Source organism: Cyprinodon tularosa, unplaced genomic scaffold (assembly GCF_016077235.1).
Source record: "Cyprinodon tularosa strain WSP-4 unplaced genomic scaffold, ASM1607723v1 ctg189, whole genome shotgun sequence".
Lineage (NCBI taxonomy): Eukaryota > Metazoa > Chordata > Actinopteri > Cyprinodontiformes > Cyprinodontidae > Cyprinodon > Cyprinodon tularosa.
The window spans coordinates 3,306,850-3,317,480 of NW_024038669.1; the positions used below are offsets into that span (position 1 = coordinate 3,306,850).

At 39.7% G+C, this 10,631-nt stretch overlaps 1 protein-coding gene across 1 annotated transcript in view; it reads left to right on the top strand.

Moving 5' to 3' along the window:
* spegb (striated muscle enriched protein kinase b) overlaps positions 1-1,699 on the top strand; it is a 69,722-nt gene extending 68,023 nt beyond the window's left edge. Inside the window, exons 39-41 of the mRNA XM_038282931.1 lie at positions 80-155; positions 360-509; positions 623-1,699. Of these exons, the coding sequence (XP_038138859.1) occupies positions 80-155; positions 360-509; positions 623-878 (482 nt within the window). The 3' untranslated portion in view covers positions 879-1,699. The remainder of the gene's footprint in view (positions 1-79; positions 156-359; positions 510-622) is intronic.
* The last annotated feature ends 8,932 nt before the right edge of the window (positions 1,700-10,631 follow it).

Consider the following 10,631-nt stretch of genomic DNA (forward strand, 5'->3'; position numbering starts at 1 on the left):
TTTATTAGTCTGAGTTTTTTAAGTTAAGTGGTTAATGAAAGATAATAAAAGTGATTCCTTCTATTTCTTCTGCTGGCAGCTCCAGAGATGTTGAAAGGAGATGTTGTGGGTCCTCCAGCAGACATCTGGAGCGTTGGTGTCCTGACTTTTATCATGTGAGTACTGCTTTTCTTCCTCCTAACAGACTGTGTATAAACAGAAACATATTTCTTAAACACAATGCAATATTATGATTGGAATAGTTTTCTGTATTAGAATTTTCTAAATTTACAGCCCTTCTGTGTGGGGGGAGTTTTTATCATGGCCAAGTACAGAATATTGTCACACAGCAATTCATTCTATTCATCATTGTTTTTCAGGTTGAGTGGCAGGTCGCCTTTCATGGAAAACGATCCTCAGGAGACTGAAGCCAGGACCCTGGCAGCCAAGTTTGATCTGTCTAAACTTTATCAGAATGTGTCACAAAGTGCCTCCTTGTTCCTAAAAAAGATCCTGTGTAGCTACCCTTGGTAAGCTTAAGACAATTTATTATCTTCAGAAAAAAATAGTTACTTACACGTGCTGCCTATAAAATTTTTAACTCTAACGATGTGCGTGTTTTTTGTTTTGTTTTTCTAACCAGGGCCCGTCCGTCAATCAAGGACTGTTTCAGTAACTCCTGGCTTCAAGATGCCTACCTGATGCGCCTTCGCAGGCAGACTCTCACCTTTACAACAACTCGTCTCAAGGAATTCTTGTCCGACCAGCAGCGCCGGCGGCAGGAGGTGGCCACCAAGCACAAAGTCCTACTTCGGTCCTACCAGAGTTCCCCACTAACACCCAACAGCCCTACTAAGCCAACAGTGCCCACGTCAGCCTCTACACCTGTCACACAGTGAAGACTTCCAAATATCCACTGGCAAGACTTTACAGGTGGAGAGAGTCGATTTCAGAGTGAGGCGAGGCTTTCGACTGGAATCTGTTTATTGTCCTTTTCTCTCTGGTCAAAACAAGAATCTAAGAAACTGCCTTCACAGCTAAGGGAACTTTGGGTCATGCTGAAAGAGGCGAATAACCACAGCATGAGCCTCATCAAACAGAAGAGGATGCTGTCTTTGAAACAAGTACCTCAAAGTTGCAACTTTTTAATTCATTTTAAATTAAACTTGTTTTCGTACCATTGCATCTACCTTGATGCAAGAATCACTCATCACAGAAAGTGTCACTGTAAATAAAACGGTGGTTTTTGGACTTATTGATATCTAAACTGGGTGAATTCCAAACTGAGGAGCGCATCTTCACAACAAAATCCACATTTAACCTATTGATGTCAAATTAATTAATACAATTCACTCTATAACAAAATCAAAGGCAGACTGAATAATTTCCATCAGGTCTGCTTTTTTTCCCAGTTTCACAGCAACCCCCCTGTGGTCAATATTGTTCTGGAAAGGCTAAGATGGGCTACATGAGCTTGAATATATCTGTAGTACCTTACTGAAGGTCAGGAATGTAGCAGTTCAAAAATGGACTACTCTCCTTTTGATTTTTATTTAATGTCCTGACTTTAGAAGTTAATACATGTGGCTTCCATACAAGGGCTATGAGGAAAGAATGATGCTCATCATACAGAGGAGCATATTGATAAGTGTCTAATTTTCGAAAGCTGGGAAATTTTCTATATGTTGTGGTAAGGTCATTAACTTTACTCTAAAAAAAAGAAACATATTTTCTTCCAGCAGGGATGTTAAAAGCACAAGTGTTTCCCTGCAGGCAGGTATGCAGGATAGCAATCTTTCTTTAGAGGCTTTATACTTCTTCACCAACATACAAGAAAATAAACACAACCTATTTCTACACAAAGAATATAATCCTTTAGAGGCTTTATACTTCTTCACCAACATACAGGAAAATAAACACAACCTATTTCTACACAAAGAATATAATCATTATGAACAAGATTTTTGGGATGTATGAATTTTTTTCATAGTCTCATTGAAATCTGGCTTTTGGTTGGTAAATATTAAGGTCTTAAACATTACAAATACTACAAAACTACCAAAAAAATAAACTTTTCAGTACAGTAAAAAACTGCCTAAACAGTGCAATATAGCAAAAGAAAAACAAACGTTAGTTTTTAAACTATCACTTTTTTAACATGTCTCAGCAAGCTGTGTTACAGTCCTATTTCTTGGAGCAGTTTTTGGGCCGTTTACAACATTGCTTTTGTTATAATAATATACAAACCTGGAAGTGTTAGCTTTCTGTGAAGCAAAGGCTCATAGGTGTTACAATGATAAGTTTTTAGCTTTATGTAGCAGCTAGCTGCCCTGCAGAGCTGATACATACATATATATACATATATATGTATATCAGCTCCTTGTTCTCCATGGACTGTATCAGCTATGTATATATACACTCACCGGCCACTTTATTAGGTACCCCATGCTAGTAACGGGTTGGACCCCCTTTCGCCTTCAGAACTGCCTCAATTCTTCATGGCATAGATTCAACAAGGTGCTGGAAGCATTCCTCAGGGAGTTTGGTCCATATTGACATGATGGCATCACACAGTTGCCGCAGATTTGTCGGCTGCACATCCATGATGCGAATCTCCCGTTCCACCACATCCCAAAGATGCTCTATTGGATTGAGATCTGGTGACTGTGGAGGCCATTTGAGTACAGTGAACTCATTGTCATGTTCAAGAAACCAGTCTGAGATGATTCCAGCTTTATGACATGGCGCATTATCCTGCTGAAAGTAGCCATCAGAAGTTGGGTACATTGTGATCATAAAGGGATGGACATGGTCAGCAACAATACTCAGGTAGGCTGTGGCGTTGCAACAATGCTCAATTGGTACCAAGGGGCCCAAAGAGTGCCAAGAAAATATTCCCCACACCATGACACCACCACCACCAGCCTGAACCGTTGATACAAGGCAGGATGGATCCATGCTTTCATGTTGTAGACGCCAAATTCTGACCCTACCATCCGAATGTCGCAGCAGAAATCGAGACTCATCAGACCAGGCAACGTTTTTCCAATCTTCTATTGTCCAATTTTGATGAGCTTGTGCAAATTGTAGCCTCAGTTTCCTGTTCTTAGCTGAAAGGAGTGGCACCCGGTGTGGTCTTCTGCGGCTGTAGCCCATCTGCCTCAAGGTTCGACGTACTGTGCGTTCAGAGATGCTCTTCTGCCCACCTTGGTTGTAACGGGTGGTTATTTGAGTCACTGTTGCCCTTCTATCAGCTCGAACCAGTCTGGCCATTCTCCTCTGACCTCTGGCATCAACAAGGCATTTCCGCCCACAGAACTGCCGCTCACTGGATGTTTTTTCTTTTTCGGACCATTCTCTGTAAACCCTAGAGATGGTTGTGCGTGAAAATCCCAGTATATCAGCAGTTTCTGAAATACTCAGACCAGCCCTTCTGGCACCAACAATCATGCCATGTTCAAAGTCACTCAAATCACCTTTCTTCCCCATACTGATGCTCGGTTTGAACTGCAGGAGGTTGTCTTGACCATGTCTACATGCTTAAATGCACTGAGTTGCCGCCATGTGATTGGCTGCTTAGAAATTAAGTGTTAACAAGCAGTTGGACAGGTGTACCTAATAAAGTGGCCGGTGAGTGTATATATATATATATATATATATATATATATATATATATATATATATATATATATATATATATATATATATATATATATATATATATATATATATATATATATATGTATATATATATATATATATATATATATATATATATATGTATATATATATATATATATATATATATATATATATATATATATATATATATATATATATATATATATATATATATATATATACTTTTTTTCCATCTTCAACCATTGTAATGATAAAAGTAATCATAAATCCCAAGGAGACTTGAGTGTTACAGTGCTATCACTTCGATAATGTGAAAAGTCATTTTCAGCTAGATTTTTTTTTAAAGTTTTATCCATATGAACACTTTTGTTAGGATTGGCAAGCAGGAATGGAAGTGTTCTGTTTTTAGCTGCTGTCTCCTGGACAGTTTTTTGGTTAAGTTTCTATTGCTCTATTGCCACCTTCTTTTTCATGCCTGCAGGGCTTCCAGGGATATGACCAGATGCTCATTACCAGTTAATTTCAATGCTTGCAGTAAAACCAAAATGACTTTTTATCAACATTTATTTTTTTTAATGTTACTAAATGTTTGCTGAGACTGGCTTCAGTTAAGCTAAGAAGGGCTAGAAAAGTAGCATCATAAATTGGTCAAACATTTGACAGTCAGTTGCAGAGTGTTTTAGAATTTGACATAAGCTCCTGGCGGAGCTAAGTGCCAGGATGTAACATGGTAAAGCAGGATGTTGACGAGGAGTTCATTAGTTCTTGTTTTAGCTTTCTGTTTCATCTACCACCAGCTATGTGTTAAAAAAAAGCTCTTTTGATCCTTTGTTGTTGTTTTTTTTACAATGCAGTTTTGCTGATGACTTCTAAAACAGCTTACTCTAAACTATATGGAAGTACCAGATACAGAAGGCCTTAACTCAAAAAAAATTATGTAACAAATAAATTGAGACTAACCTTTCACAGACTCACAGTTACAAATTCTCATCATTACACTGAGAATAAATGAATCTCTGATTTTTCCATCAGGCACTTTTTAAAGAAACTTAAGGAAGAGAACTTTGAGAAATCCCCATTAATTTGCTGCATCAACTTAAAAAGGTTGATGGTTAAGATATTTTCTAATTTACATATATTGGCATGAGATCTCTGGTTCTCTGGTTTATTTATTCTCTTTAGCCCCAGCTCTTCTTTGGTTTCATTGTAGTCATTTTTGTTTAGGTAGGAAACTTCAGCTTGAATGAGAAGAGGCATGCAAGTGCAATGCTGCATTAATCTAAAGTGTTGTGCAGTATAAAAACTCTATTCCTTGATGATTAAATAAAGATAATTGTCTGTAAGCAACAACAGGGTTTTGCCACATTTTGTAGTATATTCTGCAGATATCTTGTTGTTGTTTCTCTTGATGGAAATTAGACCCAGAGGGTAAAGTTATGTAGTGTAAGAGTAACTTTTTTATGTGGCTGCTTTGTTTGTGTGTGTGTGTTTTGGCTAAAATTGTTCATTTATGAGTGACAGTTTGTTACTACAGCTTCAGCTTATTTGCGAAATCTCTCTTGTCTGGCATGGAAATGGAATGACAGTTGTTACAGTTCCAAAAATAAAAGAAATGTTATCAAATATTTGGATTCATACTGGCATATTTTTCAGGTATACTCTAGGGAACCCAAATCATAAACTTGGTGAAGAAATCTAATAGTTTCATGCATTGAAGTTAATTCAAACAGAAAATGTGGGAGCTAGGCAGAGGGAGTGGTCCATTTTAGATATTATAAGAGCTTCAGAATTTGTAGGAAGAACATTAGAGTCATTACAGAAAAAGAAAATAAGAGAAATCCCCCATGTTTTAAAATAATTTGGATGTCTAAAGAGGGAGGAGGAGTGATGACTCACTGAAAACACCCACCCTTCCCTTCCCAAATTACCTGTACTGAAGATATAAGAGGAAGGTGTTAATTGGGTCTTCCAGCATCTGAAATTGAAGGAACCACTAGAACCTGTTGGTGTCTCCCTTTTCTGCATCAAAATCTGCATTGACTAACTAACCCATATCTCACCCACATTTTCTACCCATTAAGCACTGTCGGTTTCCCCTCCACCATTGTTCTGTTCTCTAAGACAGGTGTTGTCACTGGATTTAAAGGGCATTGCATACCAAAATTAAATTATACAATTTTTATAAAGATGTCTCCTGCTGTTTTCCATATGTCCCAGGGAATATTTTGACAATTTAAAGTACATTATTTGCTGCTTCTGTGCCCATTCTTCTGTTTGGCACTCTCCTCATGTCTATAGTGTACACTGCATCCGATTTTGAGTCTGCATTAATTTGGGCTTCTTTATTATTGGGCTGTCACCAGAAACAAATATATCAGCAAATCTGCTGCCTGGGGATATACTTCGCTCAGTACAAAGATTCAACAAGACTGTAGTTTTTACTATTTACCTTAATCTACGTATAACCTGGGCTGCCCTCTAGCATCACTAGAGTTAGAGGCTCAAACTGCCTCCACCACTGCTTTGTTCTGTTCAGTCAGCATACATTGTCAGATAATGGAAAGGCATTGCACAAAGACAGACCGAAATAAAATTTTGTATCTGCCATATGATAACCTAATTAAGAAAAAAAATCTGTCTGAATAGTATGCACTACGCTGCACAGTAGCTACTACTGTGTTATTAGCCATATCACCCTGATTTGTACATTTGCCTGTCAGACTAGCATATAGTACACCTACTATTTATCAACTGTATGACATCCTGTTTTCTCAGAAAACCATCATATTTTGCAGATTTTAAATGTGGACTGAGGTAAGGCTGTGGTGAGTAGTTGTGCTTGTTGTGGGCTTCCGCTTGGCCCTCCATTCTGTCAACCCAGACTTTCTCCATTTGATGCAAGCCAAGCTGCCACCTGTTAGTGGATCACCAGGTCCCTGTCTGGCAGCAGGAAGTGAGACTTGTGGGCATCAAGAACTGTCAACATTGGAGACAACATCTGATGAAGATCAGATGGGAGGTCAGGCTAACTGGTCTAAAGTTGGCCAGATCCACAGCTGCGTGAACCACATGATACTAGAATACCTGTACCTTCTCTGGAAACAGGTAAGCGCTGCAAGCTCCTCAGTCATTTTGCTGAGAGATCTTGCTTTTCCCATGACAACAGATTAAATAACTTTTTCTCCTCTGCATCGTCCTGCCACCCCTGCAGCCTCTAGGTTTCCTCAAAGGGGTCTCCCCTTGTGGCTTCAAATGTGCCAAAAGTAAGAGAAAGCTAGACCTAGAGTTTTTGTGATTTTGTATACATATAGTGTTTACAAAAACAGTAACAGTTTTAACTGCTGGAATGCTGTTTAGTGCTTCACAATTTTCAAAGAAGTTGTTTAGTCAGTTTAGGAAATGGTAAATGGCATGTACTTATATAGCACCTTTATTCAAGTCAGGACACTTGACCAAAGCGCTTTACACTACATTCATTCACCCATTCACGCACACACTCACACACTGATGGTGGCAAGCTACATTGTAGCCACAGCTGCCCTGGGGCTCACTGACAGAAGCGGGGCTGCCGTACACTGGCGCCACCGGGCCCTCTGACCACCATCAGTAGACAATGCGGGTGAAGTGTCTTGCCCAAGGACACAACAACACTGAAAGTCGGAGTCTGGGCTTGGACCGTCAATCCTTCGATTTCAAGGTAAACTCCTACATCCAACGCCACTGTCACCCTCAGGAAGTCAGCATCAGCTACACCCAACTAGGGGGGGGGGAGGCTGTGTTGTATTCAGTAATCACCTGTATGCCTTGCAACATCCTCCTGGTGTTGCTGGCATCATGGAAGAGATCCTGGGTTTTCTAGGTGTGGTTCTGCCTTGCTGACCTGTTGGCACGATTCAAGTTGGCTGTCGCTTTCCTCAGTGCCTATCTGTCACCTGACTTGAAGACTGAGTTCCATGCTTTTACCGATTTTCGAACCTCCTCAGTCATCCAGGATGGTTCTTTGGCCCAGGTGATAATGTTCTTTGTGGTGCTGACATCCTCAATGCATTTGTTGGTGTAGGCTGACACAGTCATTGCATACTCATCAATATTGATCTTGTTTTCATATGTAGCTCAGCTGCAACTTTCAACATGTTCCAATCAGAGCATTCAAAACACTCCTGGAGTGCCTCCATGGCCCCCCTCAGTCAACACCTTTACCTGCTTCAACGTACTGTAGGTTTAGCTCCGATAAGCTGGGGCTTGTATGTAGGAATTAGCATGACACATAATGTCATCTGACGAGCCTAGTTGGGGGCAGGGGGCTACTCTGAATGCATCATTTATGTTAGAGTAGGCTAAGTCCAGAGTGTTTTGTCCCCAAGTTGCGAAGCCCACATGTTGGTAGAAATGAGGGAGCAAAGTCTTCACATTAGCCTGGTGAAAATGCACTCAAGGTGTGTAGATTGAAGCTCAGAGATAGTTTGGTAGAGAACACTCATGGCCTCTTTTGTATTAGCACTGGGAGGCACATACACAGCAGTGATGCTATCAACAGTGACCTCTCTCATCAGATAGAAAGGTCTGCAGTTAACAGTCAAAAACTTGATGTCTGGAGAGCAGACAACATTTTTACACCAATTGTTGTGAACACACAGCCTCCCTCCACAGGTCTTACCAATGAGTTTAGAGTCCCTATCACAGTGGGATAGTGTGAGCCACTCCAGGCTAAGGGCATTGTCTTGTATGGAAAATTAAGGCATGATTTGGTCAGGATGACAGCGCAACAGTTACTACTCTTCTTTGAAGAGAGTTTGAGTTGAAGATCTATTTGGTTGTCCAGTGAGCAGACATTGGAGAACAGAATCGAAGGGACCCCTGTCTGTAGGGATTTTCTTTTAGCTTTGCTGTTAGCCTGCCTCTGCAGCCACGCTTTCACAGTCTTGCACACCGTTTTTGCTTGCTTTTACTCCAGCGCGGTCTGCTCCTCGGTTCTACTCTATGGGCATCTGCTCAAAGCACTCCAAAGCTCTTTAAATGGTCAAGAGTGGTTTTATTTATGAGTTCAGAAAAAAAACTTTTTTTATTAGCTCCAGCATGCCATGACGTACATAGATACAGGATTGACACATAGTTTGTAGTGTTCTAGGCGGCATATTTTGTAGAATTGTCGAAAGCTGATACAGGCCACTGCCTTTCAGTGCCTCCATCTTGGAAACTCAGGGTGTGCGACAGAACCACAGTCCCAAAAGTTGGCTGTCTCTTTTCACGTATGTACAAAAGAACAGATACGGTAGTTAATGATAGAAGAACGCTCCAAAAACACTTTAAAGACGAGAAAGTAGGAAAAGAGAATACGGAGCCGATGTAACAAGCTGATGCATTTGCTGTGCACAGGATCCCCTATCGTAGTTTTCTGAGGTTATTTTCATGCACTCACTTTGTTCAGAAGAAGGCCCAGCAAATACTTTACTTTCTGCAGCACTTCAGGGGGTATAACTTTTCAAAGGGGCTGCCATCATCCAGTCTTGTTTGTAAACATCATTGTGTGGTCTGGCTTAACTAGACCACACTATGATTAGATCTGCAGAGAGACCCATCTGGGTGACACTTCTTGGTCAGAGGCTGTTCACACTTTTACATTCAGGATGGCATTACAAAATGCTAATGGAAAAGATAAGCCAGTGTACAGGTTGTTTCTCTGGGGAACACAATTACTTTGCTATTTTACCAGGAGGTTATGAATATGTTAATATCATTATTAGCCAATTAATATATCATTCTAATCATGGTTAAAAACAAGTAATTGACAAATTGGTCAATTACCTGGACGTTTGGAGCAGCTGTTAAAATTCCAAATGTCTTCCCCATTGGTAAATGTAAAAAAAATTGGTTTATAAGTCAAGCATATTTATCAATAATTAACCACGACAAAATAATGATCTCTGTCTATTCAAGTTGTAACTCAAAATAAGTGGGCTCTGCTCTTTTTAGACAACCTGTCACAGCTGGATAAAAAAATCACAGACTACCACAATTAAAACTAAAGGGCTGTTTTATTTATTGAGCAAAATAACCCCTATCACAGTTTTATTATATTCAATAAACTATGCAAACAGTACAAGCTACTGAAATAAACACAGGATACGTGAAAGAATCTTGAGGTAGAGTCAGATAATTTTCAGTTCATTAGCTCAGCTGTGGGGATGTCCATCTGATTTGCAGTAGAGATGGTATATAGCAAACAGTTGTGCAAAAATGGTCTTTGGGAACAGTCAAATCACTATTCGCTTAATCCAATAATGAACGATTGCCAATAAACACAATGTATTGGATGTGACAGCATTGAGATGTTTATGAAAACGAGTGGTGTTGTGGGAAACACTTCATCTACCACGGCAACCGATAGCTTAGAAAAAGCTAGCCAACACACTACAGCAATCAGGCTTACTCTGGTATGTTAGCGGTGACCAAGGGGAACTATAGGAGGGGAAAGAGACCGGAACTAACTTCAGATAACCTATTATACCAAGGATAAATATGATCTAAAGATAATTGTAAAACACAGATTAAAATAAATAATCACAGAGCAAGACTCTGAATGGAGGAAACATCTAAATAGAGCAACCATGAGATAATATGACTCAAAAGAGAAGAAATCGAAACACAGATACTATAACTGCCCTGTGCTCGCGCCACAGGGGAACTACGGAGAGCGTGAACGATCAGAAATATGGATGGATGGATGGATGGATGGATGGATGGATGGAATAGATAGATAGATATAGCTACATGTTGCATTATCTGTAACAACCCAAACAGAGGATTTCAGAATTAGACATCCCCAGTTATTAATTTCATACACTCGCAAAAGTAACGCAATAGCTACTTTTACTAGTGGAGTAACTCAGTTACTAACTCAGTTACTTTTTGGGAGAAGTAACTAGTAACTATAACTAATTACTTTTTCAAAGTAACATGCCCAACACTGAACAGGACCAAAGATCCAAAACAGCAGATCATGAAAACAT